Consider the following 24,828-nt stretch of genomic DNA (forward strand, 5'->3'; position numbering starts at 1 on the left):
AAGCTTTATATTATAGATAAGTTGTGTAAGATTGTAAGTATGATATCCTTAGCCATTGTAAGTTGAACTAGTTGGGATTTGGTACGATGTAATAAAAGATCAGGTTGTGGCTTATTTTCATACTTTAACATGTTGTGATACGTGGTTGTGTAAGGAAGGGTCAATGCATATAATATTTTATATACAGGTTTATATATTGTGTGTGTGTGTTGTGAGCCCCAAACTTCTGACTCGGGTTTGGAGGGCGTCAAAGACTTGATTTTCAGTTCCCTTTCTGTCCCTGATCTCTAGTTCAAATTCTTGAAGCAAAAGAACCCATCTAATCAATCTAGGCTTTGAGTCCTTCTTTGAGATGAGATATCAAATTGCAGCATGATTAGTGAAAACTGTCACCTTAGTCCCAAGTAGATAAGATCGAAATTTCTCAAAACCATAGATAATAGCCAAAAGTTCTTTCTTCGTAGTAGTATAATTCAATTGAGCACCATTTAGGGTCTTGCTAGCATACTAGACCACATGAAATATGCTATTCTTCCTTTGCCCAAGAACTGCTCCAACTGCATATTCACTTTCATCGCACATTATCTCAAAAGGTTCATTCCAATCAGGTGCAGTTATGACCGGTGCCGTAATTAAACTCTTTTTCAATGTTTCAAATGTTGCAAGGCACTCGTCATTAAACTTGAAAGGGACATCTTTTTCTAGCAAACTGCACAATGGCTTTGAAATATTAGAAAAGTATTTGAAAAAATGCCTATAGAAACCCGCATGACCAAGGAAACTGCGAATTCCCTTAAAAGAAACGGGTGGAGAAAGATTCTCAATGACCCCCACCTTGGCTTTGTCCACCTAAAGTCCCTTACTCGAAACCTAGTGCCCGAGAAAAATGCCCTGTCGCACCATAAAGTGACATTTCTCCCAATTGAAAATCAGATTGGTCTCAACATGCCTTTTGAGAACGTGTCCAAGATTTTGCAAGCATTCATCAAAAGAATCGCCAAATACAGAGAAGTCGTCCTGAACACCTCCATATTCTGGCCAATCATATCAGAAAAGATGGCCATCATACATCTCTCAAATGTGGCTGGCACACCACACAGACCAAAAGAAACTCATCTGAAGCGAAAGTACCAAATGGACAAGTGAAGGTAGTCTTTTCTTGATCTTCTGGAGCGGTACAAATCTGATTGTAACCCGAATAACCATCCAAAAGAGAGTAGTACTCATGACCGACCAATCTGTCAAGCATCTGATCAATGAAGGGCAAAGGGAAGTGATCCTTCCTAGTGGCTTTGTTGAGCTTCCTATAGTCCATACAAACTCTCCACCCCGTGACTGTTCTAGTAGGAATAAGCTCATTCTTCTCATTTGCTACCACAGTAATTCCACCTTTCTTTGGCACATATTGAACCGGGCTTACCTATGAACTTTCAGAAATAAGATAGATGATCCCTACATCTAGCCACTTAAGAATTTCCTTCTTCACTACTTCCTTCATGATTGGATTAAGTCTTCTTTACTGCTCGACCTTAGGCTTGCTACCTTCCTCTAGTAGAATTTTATGCATGCAGTAAGAAGGGCTGAATCCCTTGACCTCTGCTATAGTCCAGCCAATTGCCGATTTGAACTCTCTCAGAATCCTCAGAATCTTTTCCTCGTCACTACCTGAAAGGTCAAATGCAATAATAATAGGCAAAGTAGATGTATCACCTAAAAACGGATACCTCACATGCTCAGGTAAAGGCTTAAGCTCAAGAGTGGGAGCTTCCTCAATAGATGGCTTGAGGCGTTTAGGAGCTTTATTCAATTCCTCCATTCCAGAAGATTCAAAAAGCATATCAACCTTCCTCTTCTAGGGAGAAGCATTTAAAAATTGCAATTGTTCTTCACCTTCGTCATCTTCTCTATCTGAATTTCCCAATAAGGCTTTTTCTAAGGCATTGGACCTTAGCAATTGATCAAGTTCTGAAGAAACACAGAATCGACCAACTCTACCTTTAAGCACTCCTCATTTTCTGTAGGAAATTTCATAGCATTGAACACATTAAAAGTTACATCCTGATCCAGCACGCGCATTGTGAGTTCACCCTTCTGCACATCTATCAAGGTTCGGTCAATTGCCAAGAAAGGTCTTCCCAAGATTATGAAAATCTTCCTATTCTCCTCAAAATCAAGAATTACGAAATCAGCAAGGAAGATGAGTTTATCAACCTTGACCAAGACATCCTCCACAATACCTCACGGATATGTAATAGAACGGTCGGCCAACTGCAAGGTCATATAAGTCAGTTTTAGATCAGGTAAGTCCAACTGCTTGAAGGTTGACAAGGGCATCAGATTGATGCCAGCTCCCAAGTAAAATAAGCATCTGTCAAAAGACATTTTTCTAATAGTACACGGAATAGTGAAACTTTCAGGATCTTTAAGCTTCGGAGGCAACTTCTATTGCAGCACAGCACTGCATTACTCCATGAAAGCGATAGTCTTTAAATCATCTAGCTTCACTTTCTGAGAGAGAATACCTTTCATAAACTTTGCATAACTAGGCATCTGCTCAACAGCCTCAGCGAAAGGTATGTTGATATGAAGTTTCTTGAACACCTCCAGAAACTTCTCAAGAAACTTCTCAAATTGCTTGTCCAGCTTTTTCTTCTGCAGCCGCTTGGGAAAAGGCGGTGGAGGATAGATCCATTTCTCCCCTGTATTACCCTCAAGAGGAGTGTGCTCAACAATAGTCTCATTGGTTCCACTTCTACTTCATGCTGCTCTACTTCTTTTTCAGCCCCAGCTTCTTCAGTCCACGCTTGAGTTTGTTCGGGATTCGTAATCTTTCCAGACCTCAAAGTGATTGCCTTTACCTACTCCTTAGCTTCCCTTTTTCCTGGAACTTCAGTGTCACTAGGTAGTGTACCAGCTTATGATTTAGCAAGGCATTGCAATTTTCCCAATTTGATTTTCCAAGGTCTTAATAGAAACAACTTGACTTTTTCACATAAGTTTCAACTCTTCTAATTCAGATTTTTCATTAGCTTGTTGTAGCTGTAGTTATTGTCTTGGTGCATACTGCGGTTGCTGAAAACCAGGGGGTTGTACTGCTTAACGGAATACTGCTGATAAGGCTGTTGAACCGCATTCTGCGCGTTGCTCTCACTGAAATTAGGATGATAAGTGGTTGGCACAGGTTGCTATGAACGCTGAAAGTTGCTCACGAACTGAGCTGATTCACTAAAAATTGTGCATTGATCAGTCTCATGGGCAACATCACAAAGCTCACAGACACTAGTGATTTGATTAACTCCATAATTAGCCAAAGTGTCCACCTTCATCGTCGAAGCCTTAAGTTGGGCAGCTATAGAAGTTGCTGCATCCAACTCCAGAATTCCTGCTACCTTTCCCTGAGTCAGTCCCTGGGAAGGATTCTGGTACCCATTAGCAGCCATCAGTTCAATAAGTTCATAAGCTTCATCGTAGCTCTTATCCCACAAGGCTCCTCCCGATGCTGCATCAAGCATGGGTCTAGAAGTAGCACCCAATCCATTGTAAAAACAGTTAATAATCATCCAATCAGGCATGCCATGGTGTGGGCACTTCCTTAGCATCTCCTTATATCGATCCCAAGCCTCACACAGAGATTCTCCAGTTTACTGAGCAAACTGAGTAAGAGCATTCCTGATTGTAATAGTCTTCGCCATAGGGAAGAATTTAGTGAAAAACTTTTGAGCAAGATCTTCCCAAGTGGTGATAGACCCTGCTGGTAGAGAATGTAACCAGCACTTAGCTTTGTCCCTCGGAAAGAATGGGAAGAGTCGCAGCTTGATAGAATCTTCAGTCACATTATTGAACTTGAAAGTGTCATAGATCTTGATGAAATCCCTGATGTGCATGTTGGGGTCTTCAGTAGGAGAACCCCTAAACTGAACTGAGTTATGTATCATCCGAATCGTGCTTGACTTGATCTCAAAAGTGTTAGCCCTGATGGCTGGCCTGATGATGCTTGACTGAATGTCATTGATCTTAGGTTGAGAATAGTCCATCAAAGCCTTAGGATTTTCTACTTGATCACCCATCTCTACTAAAGTTGGTTCCTCGACTTTCTCTTCTTCTTCTACCTTCTTTTCTTCTTCAAAAACTTCCTTTCGAACTACCACAACTTCTTCCTCGCCTTTATCCAGTGCTCTCTTACGAGTACGCGAACGCGTATGCATACACCCTTGCTAGAGTACCTGAAATAAGCAAGGAAACGAATAAGTAACAATGTCCGAGTCAATGAACTTTAACGAACACTGATGGAAAGCACAAAAACTAAAAATTAACACTGTAGTCCCAGGCAGCGGTGCCAAAAACTTGTTAGTCGCTAAACACGCGCTAATAATACACGCAAGTATACGAGTTCGCAAGTAGTATAGAATTTTTTCTAGTTCGTTCCCATAAAGACTGGCTTTGGTTAACTAAATTAATTTACGCACTTAAGCAACAATGTATGGTTATTATTCAATGCTATGACGATAACTAATTGAGGTTGTTTATAACTAAGAATTAAACTAACAATTATAACCAAGAGAATAAGATTGACTGAATTAATATATATGACAAACATGGGATTTTAACTTCATTAAATACTTCATTCAATAGCCTTATTTTTCTTAACCTTAGCATGCAATGGTTATGACACTAATCAGATAACATGAAACTAATAAATGCCAACTTTCGTTGTACGAATACCGTACTACTAGACATCCACAAAAGAGATAGAAGCTGAATAGACACCAATTATATAGAGACCCTATATGTCTATAGAATTTGACAACATAACGGTTTAAGCACAAGTTATCTATCTTGATTACATAGGGCAAGTAAGATGGTTAAAATTACCTACGAATCATGCATAACAATTACATGAACCTATGCTAGCATGGCAAGTTTTAATCCTTAAATTCATTTTCGCTTCATTAAGAATTAACACACTATCTTATAAGTTCGCGACGCTCATAAGATGAATAAACACAACAAATACTAGGTTATCATACAATCATCACATACTAAGGCATCGAAACAAATTAACTAAAGAAATCCATAAATAAATCCGCTAGAACCCCACGATAACGATTAGCCCATAATCGAACTCATCATCGTGGGTTCCGATGAAAGCATGGTATAACAAATATAGTCCTTATAACGAATAAATAAAACTATGTACGAAACAAGAGTAAGGTTCACAAATAAGAAAATTAGCATCCAAGTACAACTTAAAACAAAGATTTACAAGTAAAAATAAGATCTTCTTCGTCTTCGTTGAATCGTGCTAACACGGTCTTCTTACGGCTCTCCTTGATAAGTCTCTGGCTTGATATCTTATTAAAAATGACCTAAAGTTATTTATATAGAAGCCCTGATCAGCAGAGAAGTCCAGAAATCAGCCTTCTATTCAAAACAGGATTCTTGAAACCCAACTTGGCACGGGCGCGCGCTTGATCAATGCGGGCGTGCTGGCTCTCTGAAGTTCGGGCGCGGGCGTGCGCTTGATTAGCGCAGTCACACTAAGCTTCTGCCAAAACTTTGACTTCTTCTTTTTCTTGCAGATTTGAGCTGGTCTTTGCGAGCTTTATTCCTTAGACACCAACCTAACACCATATTAGCATCAAATCAATGCTAATTCACCTGATTCTCAGATTAATGCCTGAAATGCAAAAAATACTAGAAAATACATTAAAACATCAATAACTTGAGTACAAATACACCAATTCAAAGCTTTACAGAGCATTATAAAGTGCCATAAATGCCACTCAACATACGGGTTGAAAATAAATGGTGTTGGAACCAAGTAGCATTGCCCACCCTAAAGAGAAAATAAATGTTGGATTAATTACAGTTAAATTTCAATTCATGGTCAAGGCCTTTGATGACCACAGATGGCCTAGGCCCACGGCGACCACGAACGAGATTGTTCGTGGTCGAGCCTAATATGGCAGTTTGTCCAAAACACACTATCCAAAATGAAAACTAACTCTTACAAGAAAGAATCTAGAATTCCACGTCTTACTAGAATTTTTATTACCTTTTAAGTTGGAGACTTGTCCATCAAGTCTCCCAACTTAAGTCTAAAATCCTAAACTCAACAACTATATAAAGGCCTTTACCCCTAATGTAAAACTACGTCGGCTTAATTCTTTATAATATAGAGATACGTAGGCTCTACCCCTTAAGTTAGAACTACGTCGGCTTGATTTTCTATAATATAGAGTTCCGTATGCATCTTTTGAGGACAAACTAGTATCGAACATAATAGTGGAAAACTCATAAATAGCCCAAGGGCTTGTAAATTCTGACAGATCTACCACATCTGAATATGAGTTATGAACAGAGCCAATTGCTTTGTTCCAGCCAATGCACATGTAGATGGGACACATCTCGTCCTCATGACCATTTTTCATCTTGAAAAAGTCTTCTGATTGTTGGTAAATAGGGTAATGCTCGTGACTATTGATAAATAGGATAATGCTTGTGTGTTTCTTCTCAAAGCATGAAGCCTTATATTTGGCCAAAAAAGATCTAAAAGTCCAATCATGAGACTTCTTCTCAAGGTTCTTCCTTGATGCCTTTAAGGCCATGTGCCCATCCCTCGATTTCAAACTCTGAGTGGACAGATTAGAGATACATAGGCATTTTTTAGGACAGACTAGTATCGAACGCAAGAACCACTACACCATAGATTGCTTATAGCAACGCTGAGAAAATATTGTCTTATGTGCTATTTATGTTGCAATAGAGTCTATAGAAATAAATAGGCCAAAATTGGGCGTTGCATCTGAGTGCGTTGCAATTGCTCGATTTAGAAACGAATATAGCACCTTATGGTAATAGATTTAACTCATTGTAATAGATACATATAGCAACAAATTGTTGTCTACAGCAACACCAAAATAGCATTGCATTAGCTTAAATTCGTATCATTTTAGTGACTTTAATGCAACAATATTAGACCACTGACAATGATTTTAATAAAGATATTGCAATGATTTTGACCCTATTGTAATGATTTTGTAACTTTTTAGCAACATTATTCAATAAAATTGCAACAATTATTTAAAAAAAATTAAAGATTCTTGTCGTATATAGTACTAGCCAGGCATAAAAGCTACACATTTAATTAACAAATCACAATCCAAGTATCAAGTATATAACAATCCAAAAGCGGCACCATGACCGTTACACTATTGTCATACAAACCATTTCATTCTAAGTCGGAATAAAATTACAAAGTCACATACACAAATTGGCTACACAAAAGTTAGAAGAGAAGTTAAAGATAAAGTACTTCAGCTAAAAAAATAGGTATTTTTTGCTGACTTGCAGGTTAGCATATCAACTGAAGGTATGCCTTCTGGTACAGATGCTACAATTAAGTCAAGTAATCTAACACTAGCTCTTTTTGATGTTTTCTTTAGAGGTGAGCCAGTCTCTCCTTCATTGAAAGCTTTAGTAGCTAACCGCTTGGCAACAGCCCTCAAGTAAATATTGCTACATTACTTCCTCAAATAGAAGTAACTGAGTTTTTGATCCGTCAATCCAGTTAGTGTTATCTTCATAGTTTGAGTTGGTTTCTTGTTGAATCTTCTACTAAAATAGGAACCGGTAATTTATCAACAGATTTGTATGTGAAAGAGAACTTATTAAGCAAAACTCAAGATTATGTTCACAATTGCAGTTTAATATGCTCAAGCATCTTGACAACCTCTTCCATGGTTGGTCTTCTGGTTGGATCTGACTCTAGGCACATTAATGCAACACTAAATACATAATTAACTTCTTCAGATGGATGATCTTTTAAGACACTATCAATCACATATTCTTTCCTTTTCTCTTGAACTACGACTTGTACCTGCATTAGCACGATTTAGATTCAAGATTTCAGAATCGCCATGTGCCATATAAATTTTAATTGCAGGTATAAGTCATATGACAAAACATAGGAAAATATGATGCAAACTATACACAAATTCAGACTTCATACAATGACGAAAATATGACCATAAAATGACAAAATTCAATTATCAGGGAAATATACAGGCATATATAAATTTGTCTGATTAAAGGTACATTGTATAATTAGAGTAACTATTACAACAGAGTAAGTAGATTCAACACAACATTTACGGAGTAAGACTAAAAGTAATATGAATGAATGTCAAATACATAATGCAGACTAATAATAAAAAAAATTGATCAAATTTTAAAATATGATCTGAAATAGAAACTTGCACTATGCATAAAATCAAATGTTCAAGTAAGTTCCTGATGAAGTACACCCAATTGAGGTACTTGACCAACAAAAATTACATTAAGCAACGGAGAATTACAATATAAACTAAAAATTTAAATATATTTTTCTGCAGATATAGTACTTTATGGTGTATATAGCGTGATAGGTTTTTAAGGAAACCACAACTAGTGCTTGTACACTGACTGATACAATTGATATTTATATCAGGTCCATAAAAGGGTAGATGTGCTAAACCAACCTTAATGATCTTGTCATCCCCACAGGTTATCACACAGAGTTGCTTATTGGGATGAGAGAATGCAAGATCATTTACTCCACCAATATGAGCATCAATCTATAGAAAAAGAAAAGAGTATTACTTGCTTAAAATAATATGATGTAGGATTAGGATAAGGCTAAGCGAGTTGTGGACAAGGATGTCACACTACCTCCAGATATTGCCTCATATCTTCACCACCATGATAAGAGTATATTTGTATAATGTGTCTTGAATATGCCACTCCTGTTTAAATTTTATAATGAGAAACACACTGAATCCTTAACTTTGTTAGTACTTAATACTTATAACTTACACTTACAAGCATAACATACCAAACAATGAACCATCCGGGCTCCAAATTGTTGAGTCTAAGTGTGTTTGGTTTTTGTATAAATATTTCAGTATGTGAAACTTGGATCAGGATCAGGATCAGGATTTCAAGAAGCTTAATTTTCTGTTATCTTTTTTTATCAATCTTTAGCCTCCTTATATAATAAGAGGATACAAACCAAATAAATGAATGATAATAATAGATACATGATCAGATACATCTCCTTAATTCTATGAACCAAAATTTATGCACTCCTCAACTTCTTTGGAGATTAGTTTATCCAACATATTCCTCCCTTAAACTAATTCCTTTCGATCCTTCATTCCCATCAATCTTTTGTAAGTATCTAGCAATGTTCTGGACATCGGTTTAGTGAGCACATCTGCAACCTGATCTCGACTAATAACATGACGTAAATGCACATTCTTCTCCTTTACATGCTCCCGAATAAAATGAAATCGAACATCAATGTGTTTGCTCCTTTCATGATGCACTGGATTCTTAGCAAGCTCAATTGCAGACTTGTTGTCAATGCAAACTTCAGTTGATCTCTGTTGTGGAATTCTCAATTCACTAAGTAACCTTCTTAACCATATAGCATGACAAACACAGTAAGAGGCTGCCACATATTCTGCCTCACAGGTTGATAATGCCACTATCGGCTGCTTCTTAGAATACCATGTAAATGCAGTGTCTCCCATAAAAAACAAGTAACCAGATGTGCTTTTTCGTTCATCCACATCTCCACACCAATCACTATCAGAATATTCCTGCAATTTGTAGTCCTCAGTTCTGGAATAAAACAATCCCAGAGTTTTTGTTCCTTGGATATAACGCAAAATTCTTTTTATTGCCTTCTAGTGTGACTGTTTTGGATCCTCCATGAATCTACTTACAATCCCAACACTATAAGAAATGTCAGGTCTTGTGCAAGTAAGATACCTCAAGCTTCCAACCAAACTTTGATATAAATTTGCTTCCACTGAATTTCCTCCCTCAAATTTAGAAAATTTTGTACCCAGTTCCATGGGTGTTGCTACTGGATTGCAATGCTCCATTCTGAACTTCTTTAATATAGCATTTGCATATGCTTCTTGAGATATAAAAATTCCTGATTTCTCTTGCTTCACTTCAATGCCAAGAAAAAATCTCATCAAACCCAAATATGTCATCTCGAACTCTTGTGTCATCTCCTTCTTAAACTCCTTAATCATCTCTTCATTGTTGCCCATAAAGATAAGATCATCAACATAAAGTGCAACGAGTAGTAATTTACCTTGCCTTTCCTTGACATAGAGAGCAGCTTCATAAGGGCATTGCACAAATCCATTCTTCTTGAAGTAGGCATCAATTCGAGTGTTCCAAGCTCGTGGCGCCTGTTTTAAACCATATAGTGCTTTAAACAATCTCAACACCATTCCTTCTTTACCTGGTTTTGCATACCCAGGTGGCTGGTTCACGTAAACTTCTTCTTCGAGCATTCCATTTAAGAAAGCTGATTTCACGTCCATCTGGTAAATAGGCCATTTGTTTTGAGCTGCTTGAGAAATTAACAACCTTATTGTCTCCATCCTTGCTACTGGTGCGAAAACCTCATCATAGTCTATTCCAGCCTTCTGTCGATAGCCCTTTGCTACCAACCTCGCCTTATATCTTTCTACTTCTCCTTGAGCATTCAGTTTCTTCTTATAAACCCATTTAACATCAATGGGTTTACATCCTTCTGGAGGTTCCACCAGTTCCCAAGTTTTGTTCTTTTCAATAGCTTTGATTTCATCATCCATTGCAGCTTTCCACTTCTTATCTTTTACTGCTTCTCCAAAGTCTATGCTTTCTGCATCAGCCACCAAACATACTAAGTGCACCTCACCATGTTCATATATATCTTGTAAACTTCGAGTTCTAGGATTCCTGGGCTCATCCTCATCTGATTCTTCATTTTCAGCATCAGAACTTGTTGCTGAAATCTTAGAAATCTGAATATCTTCTGTTGTTTCTTTTTCATGTGCTTTACTCCAACTCCATGCATCATCTTCTTGTATCTTCACATCTCGACTCACAACAACCTTCATAGCAACTGGATCAAGAAGCCTGTAGGCTTTTGTTTTCTCATCATAGCCAATAAAAATATATTGCTTGCTCTTATCATCCAACTTTGTTCTCCTTTGATCAGGAACATGTGAATATGCCACACTCCCAAACACTTTCAAATGTGAAACAGTAGGCTTTTTTCCACTCCATAATTCTTGAGGTGTTTCATCCCCCAAGTTTGAATGTGGACATCGATTCTGAATATAAACAGCACATTGCACAGCTTCTGCCCAGAATTCTTTTGGTAATTCCTTGCTCTTTAACATTGATCGAACCATGTCTAATATTGTTCAATTTTTTCGTTCTGCCACGCCATTCTGCTGTGGTGAATAAGGGGCTGTTAAGAACCTTCTAATGCCATGTTCTTCACAATATTCCGTAAAAGCCTTTGATGTATATTCTCCTCCTCTATCAGAACGTAATCCCATGATTTACATTCCTGCCTTCTTTTCAACCAACACTTTGAATTTCTTGAATACTTTTAATGCCTCAGATTTTTCATTTAAGAAATAAACCCATGTTCTTCGAGAATAATCATCAATGAAAGTGATGAAATACCTCTTGGAGCCATATGATCCAGGTGTGATAGGACCACATATATCTGTATGCACCAACTCGAGAGGCTTTGAAGCACGATAAGTTGCCTTTTTCTGGAATGAACTCCTTATTTGTTTTGCCAGCACACAATCTTCACAAAAACTGCCTGTATGATCCATGCTTGGTAGTCCATGAACCATTCCTTTGTTAGCCAACTCCTTCAAACCACCATAATGTAAGTGTCCAAGTCTCTTGTGCCATAAAGTTGCTTTATCATCTGACTTTGCATGTAAGCATTTCTCCTGTATATTCTGCAGATTCAACTTGAACATTCGATTTTGAGACATTTCAGTTTTTGCAATTGTCCTGCCATTTTTGTCCTTCAAGATCATGACTTTGTCACCCATAAAGACTGAGTAATTTTTTTCAAGTAACTGTCCAAGGCACAGAATATTATTCTTCATGTCAGGAACATAGTACACATCTTCGATTCTTCCTTGTTTGCCATCCTTTTTAGTAAAACATATTTCCCCCTTTCCTTTGACTTCTATCTTTGAAGAATCTCCAAATGACACAACTCCATTATTTATTTCCTTTAAATCAGTAAAGAGATGCTTGAGACCAGTCATATGGTTGCTGGCCCCACTATCAAGATACCAAAAAATTTCATCTTCAGGAATCATACCTTTGCAGGCCATTAGAAGAACACCTTTATCTTGTTGCTCCTCCGTTTCGACTAGATTTGCATTTTCCTCCACCTTCTTGTTAAACCAGCAATCTTTGGCAAAGTGTCCAAATTTTCCACAATTGTAACATTCTACAGATCTGCTTCCTCTTCCAGAATATGATCTTCCACCTCTGCCACGGCCTCGTCCTTGACCACGCCAGTTTTGTTGATTTGTCTGCACCTTCTCTTCAAATCTGTTGTTTATAGGACCACATCCTCTGCCTCGAGTAAAATTCTGTCTTGCACGTCCATGTCCTCTTCCTCTATTGTATTGTGTATACAAGACTTTGTCTTTGTCTTCAACTGAAACATCAGTTTTCAACACTTGAGATTCTGTCTCCTCCTTCTTTAATAATCTTTCTGAATATGCTTGCAGAGATCCCATCAGTTGATCAACAGTCATGGTCTCTATATCATTTGACTCTTCAATGGAAATTCCAACAAGTTGCAATTTTGTATTCAAAGATCTTAATATTTTTTCATTCACACGTGCATCTTCAATCTTTTCTCCATAATTCTTCATTTGATTTATAACAGAGGAAACCCTCGTGAAGTAATCCGGAACTAATTCCATATCTTTCATATGTAAACACTCAAATTCACCACGTAGAGTTTGTAATCGTACCTTTTTTACTTTGTCAACACCTTTAAAATTGTTCTGCAAAATCTCCCAGGCCTCCTTTGCTTTTGTTGCAGATCCAACCTTCTCAAACATGCCTTCATCAAGGCCCATATGTATAATAGACAAAGCTTGTTGATCTTGTTTACGAGCCTTGGCAAGGGCATTTTTCTGACCTTGATTTAAAGCTCCTTCATTCTCTGGTTCATCGTATCCTTTGTCAACAATTTCCCATGCCTCTTGTGATCCAAGCAAAGCTTTCATCCGGATACACCAATGACCATAATTTTCTTTGGTAAGTTTTGGAACAGCAAAAGAGTTATTCATGTTTGTAGGCTCTGAATTTGATACCAAGCTCTGATACCAATCTGTTGAGTCTATGTGTGTTTGGTTTTTGTATAAATATTTCAGTATGTGAAACTTGGATCAGGATCAGGATCAGGATTTCAAGAAGCTTAATTTTCTGTTATCTTTTTTTATCAATCTTTAGCCTCCTTATATAATAGGAGGATACAAACCAAATAAATGAATGATAATAATAGATACATGATCAGATACATCTCCTTAATTCTATGAACCAAAATTAATGCACTCCTCAACTTCTTTGGAGATTAGTTTATCCAACACAAATCACACGGTTAACGGACACTCCAGGATCTTTAAGTAGAGCGTCCTGCAATAAATTTATTAACATTTTTCAGATTTATAGTCGCCAAAGCATTACTCCACATGAAAATACTGAAAACATGTCATGTATTACTAATCAGAGAAGAGACGAAACCTGCAAAGGCACTGTACAAGCACTGAGATCCCACACTTTAAAGTTCTCGAGAACAAGTCTCTATGTGGAACCAACCTCCCATAATCCTATAGAACACCACAACAAGCCTCTCTCTAACTAAAAGCAGGACAAAGTAGAATACAATGTCGAGGCACCTCGCACATATAGCATATATAGGGTGGTAGGTTTTTTTTATCCCTCTATATCTTCCTCAATCTATCTCTATCTATACTATATACTCTTACTTTACAACAACCGAACTTTTTATCATATAACCCAGAAACACACCAAAAATATACTTTTAAGACCTTTAGCCCCTGTTTGGTTGGAAGAAAATAGAGGGGAGGGGAGGGTTCCTATAATAAAAAATGTGTTTGGTTCATATTTTTAGAGGGGAGGGGAGGGAAATGAAGGGGCCCAAAATCCCTTATAGGTCTTATTTTGTTTCCTCCCAATTTGGGGTTTTTTGGAGGTGAGAAATTTTATTGCCAAAAATGACCTTACACCTTCTTAACACTTACATATATTCTAAAGGATTTATATGTAATTTTAATTATAAACACCTCCCTTCCCCTCCTGTACCAAACATAAAAATGAGTTAATTCTCCTCCCCTGCCTTCCTTCTACCAAATAAAATTAATATTATATCCTTTCCCTCCCCTCCCCTTCCCTCTATTAAAATTCCTCCCCTTCCCTCCCCTCCGTTGAACCAAACACAGCGTTAGCTCTCAACAGCTTTTTCCAATATAAACTGCATAAGAAAATGATTTGATATTGCTTCAGATCTAAAAACTCTACCAAAATTTGGAACCATTAATTATTTCATTTTAAATAATTTTAGTGTTAATTACTTAATCTTCCAAAGCAAATCAGAAACTCATTTTAACACAGAAATCTCAATTCTACAAGAATATCCAAATTTATCAGAAAACAAAATCTCAATTTAACAAAAACACCAAATTATAATAGAAACTCTAATTAACACAAACAAATATAATGTAAATAAGTACTAAACATAAACCCACACACAAACTCGATTATGAAACAAAATTTCAAACTCGATTATAGATACTGTTACGCCCAAATACTTTCGGTCGTGTGAACAGGCTTCGGCTGGATTGAAGATAGCTTCGGTCGTACCTGAAAGTGAAGAGAATGCGAGGGTTTGGACCCCCGATTCACCTCCGGTGTGAGAATCAGAATCTGGCTGTAAAATTAGGGTAGTAATACAAGAGAAGTACAGTGTTGAGAGTGTGTATCTTTTATCTTACTTCACAAGGGTTTTTATACCCAATCATCCCATGAATGTTCTTCCGTTACCAACTATTAAGGAGGGAGTGAAAAGGGGGCGTTATGTCCCTTGCATTGTCCAACGGTCCGCGAGTAGCAGGCCTCGGCCTGGACTTCCATGGGCCTTGGCGACGCGGGCCTAGAGGTCCTTCGGCCCAGTAGCACAACCGCTTAACGGGCCTTCGTTCAATGGGCCTTATTGGGCCTATAACCAACATGTCCCTGGACACCGGTCTCGGCCCATATGGGGATGAAGGAACCCTAGGGCGATCGCTTCAGTCCCGCCTCGATCTTCGGTCGTACACGTGGCAATCTTATGGGGACTTGCAGTGCATTGATGACAGCTGGTGGCACGTCGTTTCATGACTCAATCTCAGCCGTTGAATGCCAACCGTTTTGATCTGGGACGTTCATTTCAAAAACCCCCAAACGTCGCTGCTCTAAATTCATTTTAGGCGCCTATATGAGCCCATTTGTATGTTTCATTTCCTTTTTATCACTTTAGCTTCTCCAAACACAGTGACAAATCGTGGTGAATCTCTCAATCACGGGAAACAGCAACTCCGTCTTCCCAAATCATCCCATTTCAATCCAAGAACATCTTCAAACAAGTAAGTCTCTCTTCTTGTTTTCCAGTTTTGAATTTGCATGCTAGTTTCCCGTGTTTTAGAGAGTTTACATGCGGACTTTTGTTCCGGGTTTATGGGGATTTTCTGGGTTTTTGCGTGTGCTGTTGTATTTTTCTGGGGTTTTTGGGTAGGTAACATAGGTTTCTGGGTTTTACCAATTCTGAGGAGGCCCCAAGGGTTTAAAGATGGCATGCGAGGTGTTTTATGACCAAGAACGTTCTTCGGGATTTCTTGGTTTTAGAACACCCTTCGGGAGCCGACCCAGGGCTTAAACAGGTGGTCTGGAGCGATGTATGTGTAAGGCTCTGTAGGCAAAAACATCCTTCGGGTGGGCTTGGCTCAGGAGCAGCCTTCGGAAACAGCCTCCGGGGTTCTGGTTCGTTCGGTCCTGGGACGTGTACTCGGGTGTTTATTTTTTCTTTTATCTGCTAATCCGAGTACATGGACTAATGTCTCTCTATTCCTGATACAGGGACATGGACCGAGCAGAACGTCCCCCGGATTCTTGGGACCCCTTATCCAACAGCTTGGTGGGAACGTCTTCCATTCGCCCCGAGCGGACGGGACGGGCCCTATACGGTTCGGCTGCCGACTATCCCGCAGCCAATAATAGATCTGAACTGACGAAAGGGCGCGTCGTTCAGATGTATGATGATTACTCTGTTCCCCGAGGACTTTGTTGTACCAGACGGATATGGAGGCTGCGCCGTAGGGATTTCAGAGGCGGCCTTCAAATGCGGCTTGAGGGTGCCGCCGTTGAAGCTGATTAAGCACCTCTTCTTCCAGATGGGTATCGCCCTCGGACAGATGGATCCGAACGGGTTCATCCACATCAACTATTTTCAGAACAGGTGTCTTCACGCCGGGATCGCACCCAGCACTCGCCTATTTTGGTACCACTACGATTTCAGGAGGAATCCGAAGAGTGCTGGTTTTTACACCATCGCCCGTCAGGCAGGGCGACCCGATTGGACGGAGACCAACTCGAACAATAAGTCCACTCACACACATTGGTGCTATGTGAGTGGTCCGGGGTTGGCGGCCATGTCGGTTTGGCGGGATGTAAACCCCGCACTGCTTCTCATGCCGAGATTGACCTTGGAGGAGAAGGATAGTTACACGGCGTTGGTGGACATCAATGTGAAGAAGCTGGGTCCCGGAGAGTTTCGGGACAAGGATTGGCTCTTCAGCTTGTGGGGTGGGGGTAACAAAACTTCTTTCTTGGTCTTTTCTTTAGTTTTGTCCCCACACCTGTATTTTCTTTTTCTTATTATGCATTCGATTATATATATGCTTGGACTGACTTGTTTTCCCTTATTTCAGTATCTTCAAGGGAGGCCCTGATAGAGAGAAAGAAGGCTAGGGAGGCCGAGAAAAGGGAGGCCGAAGATTCGGCGAAGAAGGCCACCGATAAAGGGGCTACGCCCGATCCCTCTGATGGCACAGGCGAGAGGGTCCTGACCGAGAAGCCCTCGTCGCCCCGTCAATCCCGAGTGGCTTCTGAGGCCGAGGAGGGGGACGATTTGGAGTACATGGGGGAGGGGAACCCTACCAAGAGGACCCGGAGCAGGGAGCGGATAGTGCGTTCTTATCTCCCGGGGTGGGGCGTGCTTACGTCCGACCATACGGTGTATCCTGCTCGGCAATCCACGAAGGAGGTGACTTCGGATCTCTGACATGGGCTTTAGCTCCCGGTCGATCTCCCAACCTTTGCTTTGGCCTCTGCTACCGAAGCCTGCACGGAGCTTCTGTCCTTCCTGTCCTTGGTATGTTTTTTTATCTTCTATTTTTCTTCCGCCATTTTCCTTTCGGCATCCTTTAGTAATGTTTTTGTCATCCTTTTGCAGGCTGCCCCTTGGGCCGCAGCCGTGGATGATAAGGTTAAGGATATGGAGACTTGCATGGCCGAGGTGAAGGAGTTGGAGAGGAGGGCTACGGCGGCCAAGGAGGAACTCGTGAGGGTGAAAGCCCAGAACGAGGTCGAAGCCGCTGAGCTGAAGAAGGATAGATCTCGGCTGGAGACTGAGCTGGAGAGGGCGAACCGGAGGATTTCCCATCGGAACGTCCAGCTGAAGAGGTCCCGAAAGGAGCTTCGGAAGAAGCAGAAGCAGCTGGACCGAACGGAGGAGCGCTATTTCCAGTTCGGCACTGATTATGTCCTGGAGAAGGCCCATGGCCTGAACTGGGACTATAATCAGTTGCTGGACGACAGCCTGGAGGATCCTATCGGTCGTCCAGCAGTCGAAGTCCCTCCCGTCTCCTCCGGCGAAGACGAAGAGCTCTCGGATGAAGACCCCCAAGCCTGAACCTCCAGCACTGAGGTGCTTGACATGACGGAAGATGATCTTGTTGTGAAGTTTGCCGTTGGTGTTTCCATGGTCATACCCAACTCTTGCAGCGGCATTCTTCGTTCGTCTTCCTGTATTTTTATTTTTGTAATCTGTACTTTATAATTGGTACTCGTAGTTGGTACTTTTTATAATTTAACTAGCCTTCGGGATTTTATATTTTAATGCATCTTTTATTTTTCATCAGCATTGTTCGATTGTATTTAATTGTTCGCCTTAAAAACGAATTGTATTTTCGGCATTATGGATGCCTTTAAAGAGAACGAATTGTATCTTTGGCTCCATTCGCCTAAACAATTTTAAAAACGAATCATATGAATCGTATCTTCGGCTTACTCATTTATCTTAACGATCTTATCGGCTTATTAAATCGTATCTTCGGCTTCATTTGCCTCAACGATCTTATCGAATTGATAATAATAAAATGAATCGTATCTTCGGCTTATTCATTTGCCTTAACGATTTTTAATGAATCGTATCTTCGGCCTCATTCGCCTCAACGATCTTATATAAAATGAATCGTATCTTCGGCTTATTCATTTGCCTTAACGATTTTAATGTAATGATTTTAATGAATTGCTGCCTCACTACCCCTTACGGCCCCAAGGGTTAAAGGCCGAAGGTTGGTTCGGGTTGTTAAGCCTTTCTTAATTCAGGCGAGGGAACATGGGTGCTGATCTTTTAATGATCGCCCCTAGATCAGCGGTCATCTTCGGGATCGGCCCTAAACCTGGTTGGATTAATTGTTTCATCATCAAGGCCGAAGGACCATGTCCTTCCTTTGATCGCCCCGGGACAGGGGTTCCTTGGGCCTCATTAATAATAAATAATTAAGTTAAGACGAATGATAGGACGTTATTCTAGGATTGCCCCTTAAGGCCCTTAATTCGTGTTTACCAATTTCAAGTTGTCATAATAGTGTAGCGATGTTCGATTTTTGTGTGATTGTCCCTTGTGTCTTTTTAATTAACAAATTAGACAATGGCGGCGGCCGAAGGGTTTATCTTCTTCGGGATCGCCCTCAGATAATACTCGGTCGGCCGCAGCATGTATAAATATAGAAATTTTGACATGAAATGCATCTTTATTTAATCAGAATGCTTTCATTCTTCATATATAATTGAAATACAAGCTTTTTAAGAAATTTCTTACTGATAAAATTTCTGAAGGCGACTGGCATGCCAAGTATTTTTAATTGATTCGCCTGATAACGTTTCGAGCTTATAAGTTCCTGGGCGTACGACTTCGGTCACTTTGTAAGGCCCTTCCCAGTTCGGCTGGAGCTTTCCTTTCTTGGCCGGCATAGATGCGGCCAACTCCCTTAATACTAGGTCTCCTACTCCGAAGGCCCTTTTCTTCACATTGGAGTCATAGTGTTACGCCGTTTATAGTAAATACCTCATGTTCCTTTGATAGGCGGCTTCTCTTTCTTCCTCCAGCAAGTCTACGTTCGCCTTCAACCTAAAGCTATTAGTTTCCACATTGTAGGTCTCGGTTCGGTATGATTCCAAGCCCACTTCGACAGGAACTAAGGCCTCGGTGCCATAAGCCATTCTAAAAGGAGTTTCTCCGGTCGATGTCCGGGGAGTGGTTCGATAAGCCCATAAGATCTAAGGGAGTTCTTCTGCCCATCTTCCTTTTGCCTCGCCCAGCCTCTTCTTGATTCCACGGAATATCACTTTGTTCGCCGCCTCGATCGCCCCATTTCCTTGTGGGTGGGCGACGGAGCTAAATTTTTGTTGGATTCCGAAGTGGTGCAGGAACTTGCGGAATTTGTTTCCAACGAATTGAGTTCCATTATCTGAGATGCAGGTTTTCGGGATGCCGAACCTGAGGATTACCTGTTCCAAGAAGAACTTTTTAGTGGCTTCTTCGGTTATGGACGACAGAGGACGGGCCTCGACCCATTTGGTCATGTAGTCGATGGCGATTATGCAGTATTTCGCTTGCTTCGTGCTAGTGGGTAGTATGCCAACTATATCCACGGCCCAGACGACAAATGGAATTGGGCTTAGTACAGAGGTCATTTCTTCTGGAGGTTGTTTTGGGACAGTGGAGAACAACTGGCATTGTAAACATTTCTTTGCATAGTCGATGGCGTCTGCCTTCAAAGTGGGCCAGAAGAATCCCTGCCGGAGAATTTTAAAGGCGAGGGAACGATCAGCCAGGTGCTCGCCGCAAATTCCTTCGTGCACTGCCTCCAAAGCCTGTCGCTGTTCTTCGTTGTTCAAACAGCGCAGAAGGGGTTGACTGACCGATCGGCGATACATTCTCCCATTGATGATAGTGTAGCTTGATGCTCTGTATTTAACTTTCAGGGCATCTTTCCGGCCGGGTGGCAGAATGCCTTTCTCCAAAAAGTTCCTGAGGGGGGTCATCCAATCGATTCCCTGGTGAATCTCTAGGCATTCTTTCTTTTCGATCGAAGGCATCTTGGCTTCAGTAAGGTAAATAGAACCGGTCAAGTTCTGTGTCTCGGCCGAAGCTAGCCTGGAAAGTGCGTCTGCCCTAGAATTGTTTTCTCTGCCAATTTGACTTAATTCAAAGGTTTCAAATGATAAAGAAGCATCTCGTACCTTGGCAGCTTAGGCTTTCGTTCGGGGATCCCTTTGTTCATACTTTCCTGTGAAATGTTTCACAACCAACATGGAGTCGCTGAAGGCCCTTAGGTGCTTCGCCTCGAGGCTTCGGGCAAGCTTCATTCCTGCGAGGAGGGCCTCGTACTCGGCCTCATTGTTTGTCAAGGGGAAGTCGAAACTTATGGCCTGGCATATTTCAAATCCTTCGGGGCTGGAGAGGATCAAGCCTGCCCCACACTTTTTTCCGGCGACCGACCGGTCTACAAAGAGCTTCCAGTTTCCTGGGATCCGGATTAGTTGTTCTTCAAGCGAGAGATCCTTCGGACCCGAGAATGCGCATTCAACCACGAAGTCGACCAAAGCCTGGGCCTTAATTTCCGTTCGGGGGACATATTCGAGATCAAATTCCCCGAGTTCGATGGACCACGCTACGACTCTCCCGGAGGTTTCGGGCCTGTTCAAAATCTTCTTTAGAGGTTGATCGGTGACAACTTGGACCGTCCGGCCTTGAAAATAATGTCGCAATTTTTGGAAGGCCATAACCAACCTATATGCGAATTTCTCGGCGTTGGGGTACCTTGTCTCTGCGTCCTTGAGAACATGGGACACGTAAAACACAGGATGTTGATTGCCTTCATAATTCTTCACAAGGACAGCCCCCAAAGAGTTTCCTTCGGATCGGGCCTCATCAAGAGTGGTGCCTTTGTTAAATATTCATTTACTTCTTCGAACGCCTTTTGGCATTCGGGTCCCCACTCAAAATTCTTTGACCCTTTGAGCACGACGAAGAAGGGAAGTGCTTTCTCGGCAGACCGGGAAATGAAACGCCGAAGGGCGGCGAGCCGGGCCGTCAATTTCTGTATATCTCTAATGTATTTGGGAGGTTCCATATTGATAACTGCTTCGATCTTCTCCGAGTTCGCCTCTATTCCCCGGGCGCTGACCATGTACCTGAGAAACTTTCCACTAGAGACTCCGAAGGTACACTTGTTCGGATTGATCCTCATGTTATTCTTTCGGAGAGTTTCGAAGCATTCCTTTAAGTCCTCGGCATGATCTTGGAATAGTGACTTCACTATCATATCATCCACGTATGCTTCCATATTCCTCCCAATCTGCTCTTTAAAGACTTTGTTCACCATTCGCTGGAATGTGGCTCCAGCGTTCTTCAGTCCGAAGGGCATTTTAATATAAGCATAAGTCCCCTTCGGAGTTATGAACGCTGTCTTGGGCACATCCCTATCATTCATAGCAATTTGATGATAACCGGAAAAAGCGTCCAAAAAACTAAGTACCTCATATCCTGCCGTTGCGTCTTTTAGTTGGTCGATGTTAGGCAATGGGTAGTGATCCTTCGGACATGCTTCGTTGAGGTCAGTGTAATCCACGCACATCCTCCATTTCCCATTCGACTTCTTCACGACCACCATATTGGTCAGCCAATCAGGATACTCGATTTCCTTGATAAATTTGGCCTCTAAAAATTTTTCCACCTCGGCCTCTATTACCTTCTGTCGTTCAACTGCAAATGTCCTCTTCTTTTATTTTACCGGCTTGGCCTCGGGCTGCACATTCAAGCAGTGCGTTGCCGTCTTGGGATCCAATCCGGGCATATCTTCGGGCCCCCAGGCGAACACATCATGGTATTGCCGAATGACAACTATTACCTTCGCCTTCAGATCTGGCCCCATGTTTTTGCCTATCCAGACCATCTTTCCCAAATGGCCCGCGTATAACTCCACTTCTTCAGTCTCTGTCGCGGGTTCGGCAATAGGACTCGAGAGATCGGCCCCAAATTTTTCCAACTCAATGTTCAATGTTTCCCGACTTCCGCTGGGTTCGGATTCTGCCCGCTTCCTCTTTCCGGTTCCATCCGGTCCTTCATATTCTTGATCCTTCTCAAGGTCTTCGAGCATTATGATTAGGGCAGTTTTCTGATCGCCCCTCATTTCTCCTACCCCTTTTTCAGTTGGGAACTTGAGTTTGTGGTGGGGTATGGACTCCACTGCTTCGAAAGTTGATAAGAAGGGCCTGCCAAATATTGCATTGTACGGGCTTTCAATCCGAACCACGTAGAACTTCACCAGCTTCTCGGCGGTATACGGAAACTTGCCCAGGAGGACCGGAAGAGTAATTTTTCCTTCGAACTGAATTGGATGGCCTCCGATTGCATAGAGAAGAGCCTCGTTGCAGGGCTCTAGTTGCTCTCCCGCCAAGTTCATCTTACAATAGGTTTTGTGGAATAGTATATTGGCTGAGCTGCCGGTATCCACCATCACCTTCCATATTTTGTTCTGCCCGATGATAGGATTGATGATCAGAGGGTCCTCGTGCAGGCGAATGACATCCTCATAGTCTTCAGTGCTGAAGGTCATGAGCATGTGGGGCTTTTCCTGCCCGAACTGATACATATTGTACACCTGTCGGGCGTACCTCTTCTTTGCTGTCTTGCTATCCTTATCCAGGATGCTTCCCCCAGATATAGTTTTTACCTCGCCCCTTATCCTGTCCCTTCATTCTGGCTCATCGGCCTCTACTTCCTCCTCTGGGTTTTCCTTCGGCCCCAATCTATCTCTCAGATCTCGGACGAACTGATTAAGCTCGCCGTCTTTGATCATGCGCTCAATGAGCTTCTTGAGGTGGTAGCATTCATCTGTGTTATGCCCCTTGTCCCTGTGATAGTCACAGTACTTATCGGGGTTTTTCTTGTGATTCGGGACCTTCATCTTGGCGGGGCGAACAAATCCAGGCTTGCCCTTTATCTCATGGAGAATCTTGGAGATCGGTGCATTCAAAGGAGTGAACACGGCCGAATCTCTATCCCGACGTCGTTCGGCCCCTCGATCTGATTCCTTCCTTCCTTCCATTCATCTATCCCTTCGGTCAGATCCTGATCTTGAGCCCTCATATATGTCGGCTCGCTTTGATCGGTCGTCCCTTCTTGAGTCTTTATATCCCCCAATACTTTCCATCTTACGGCGAATATTCTCGCCCCTCACATATATATCATTTAGGGATTTTGGGGGAAAATAGTAAAGAGATGAGCGAAGCTTTTTACCTTTATAGGGGTCTAGCCCCGCCGTTAGGAAGCCCATTGCTTTGATTTTGTCCAGATTAGTGACTATCCCCGCTTCTTCCTTAAACCTAGCGAGATAATCTCCCAGCTCCTCATTCGCCCTCTACCGACAATGGACCAAGGCTTCAGTGTCCTTCGCCTTTCGGCATAGGTGCGAGTAGTACTTTAAAAATTTCCTCTTCAACTGCTCGTAAGACCCGATGGACCGAGGCTTCAGGGATTTGTACCACATCGAGGCAGACCCTTTGAGATAAGTCTTGAACATTTTGCACAGCATTATATCGTTGTGGCCCATCCCAACCATCAGGAGTTCATACTTTTCATAATGGTCCTCGGGGTCCCCTTTCCCGTTGAACTCGCTCATCTTGGGGAATTGTCTCTCTTCGCCCGGAGGGGGTCGGTACAGTTCAATCTCTTGTGTTACAACAGGTTCTCGATCGGGCCTCCTATCACCGAAGAGGGCCTTTTCTAAGCGATTGAGCCTGAGGCGAGATCCATCGGGCTCGTCATCTGAATCGGAAGAGTAGGGTTGCTTAGCCCTCTTCCTTCGGGGATGCGAATCAGAGTCAAACTCATCTTCTTCGTCATACGCCCTTCGTTCCCTTCTATCCTTATGTGCTCCGCCGGTTTCTTCGGCCCGCATCGCTTCTCTCAAGGCTTGTTCTTGTAGTTCAATTTCTTCCCTCTGCAGTTGCAGGGCTTTAAGCCGGAGGGCATCAGCTTCTCTTTTCTTGGCCCGCGCTTCCGCTTCCTTGTCAATCTGATCAACTTTGGTCTTACCCTTCTCCGCGGCCTTTTCTGCCCGGATCTTTAGGAGTAAGGCCTCTTCTTCAGGGGTTAACGTGATAACCCCGTCCTCGTCGACCAGGGAGGATGGTTGTCCCTTGTCGGCGAAACCAGGTGGCGGTGAATGCTCATGAATTTCTGTCATTTTCTCAACTTGTAACTCACTACAAGAAATCTGGCCATTTACGACAGTTTTTTTGAACTGAAACCGTCGTAATTGAGCCATTTACGACGGAAAAAAATCGTTGTTTTGGTCGAGTAGTAAGTTCGTTTTTTCGTCACAAGATAAAATTGCGTCACAAGTTAAAATTCCGTCGCAAGTTAAAATTCCGTCGCAAGTTAGCAAAGCATAGGCCCACATTTTAATAAAATAATAAATCAATTTATGACGAACTTACGACGGAATATGTGATGAACAACCGTCATAAGTACATATTTTCAGGTTTAAAAAAAAATATCTGGCCGGATTCCGGTCACTTTCCGGCAACCCCAAT

At 41.6% G+C, this 24,828-nt stretch overlaps 2 protein-coding genes and 1 non-coding gene across 5 annotated transcripts; 1 reads left to right on the top strand and 2 right to left on the bottom strand.

Moving 5' to 3' along the window:
• Positions 1–3,570: 3,570 nt before the first annotated feature.
• On the top strand, positions 3,571–3,677 carry LOC141682171 (small nucleolar RNA R71). The gene has a single exon (XR_012559572.1). It is a non-coding gene; the product is annotated as a small nucleolar RNA R71 (small nucleolar RNA).
• A 3,465-nt stretch (positions 3,678–7,142) lies between these two features.
• Positions 7,143–8,995, bottom strand: LOC141678360 (receptor-like serine/threonine-protein kinase At1g78530). Of its 3 annotated transcripts, none has more exons than XM_074484658.1 (4): positions 8,873–8,995; positions 8,710–8,783; positions 8,520–8,615; positions 7,143–7,879 (listed from the first exon to the last, which is right to left on the bottom strand). In XM_074484658.1, the coding sequence occupies exons 2-4, from the start codon at positions 8,725–8,727 to the stop codon at positions 7,694–7,696; spliced, it is 300 nt and encodes a 99-aa protein (XP_074340759.1). In that variant the 5' UTR covers positions 8,728–8,783; positions 8,873–8,995; the 3' UTR covers positions 7,143–7,693. The 3 variants fall into 3 exon arrangements, with proteins under 3 accessions (XP_074340759.1, XP_074340760.1, XP_074340758.1); XM_074484659.1 differs by having other exon boundaries at positions 8,860–8,981; XM_074484657.1 differs by having other exon boundaries at positions 8,710–8,971.
• Positions 8,996–19,503: 10,508 nt separating this feature from the next.
• On the bottom strand, positions 19,504–21,012 carry LOC141679513 (uncharacterized). Its single transcript, XM_074485995.1, has 2 exons — positions 20,513–21,012; positions 19,504–20,416 (listed from the first exon to the last, which is right to left on the bottom strand). Exons 1-2 carry the CDS (start codon positions 21,010–21,012, stop codon positions 19,504–19,506), a joined length of 1,413 nt encoding a protein of 470 aa, XP_074342096.1.
• Positions 21,013–24,828: the final 3,816 nt, after the last annotated feature.

The sequence above is a fragment of the Apium graveolens genome, chromosome 8 (assembly GCF_009905375.1).
Source record: "Apium graveolens cultivar Ventura chromosome 8, ASM990537v1, whole genome shotgun sequence".
Classification (NCBI taxonomy): domain Eukaryota; kingdom Viridiplantae; phylum Streptophyta; class Magnoliopsida; order Apiales; family Apiaceae; genus Apium; species Apium graveolens.

Coding starts and splice junctions, on each gene's coding strand:
- LOC141678360 (XM_074484658.1), bottom strand. Junction 7,880..8,519: donor GGGATGACAAGATCATTAAG/GTTGGTTTAGCA, acceptor GTGCTAATGCAG/GTACAAGTCGTAGTTCAAGA.
- LOC141679513 (XM_074485995.1), bottom strand. CDS start 21,012: ATGGCCTTCCAAAAATTGCGACATTATTTTCAAGGCCGGACGGTCCAA. Junction 20,417..20,512: donor GTGAAACATTTCACAGGAAA/GTATGAACAAAG, acceptor TCAAATTGGCAG/AGAAAACAATTCTAGGGCAG.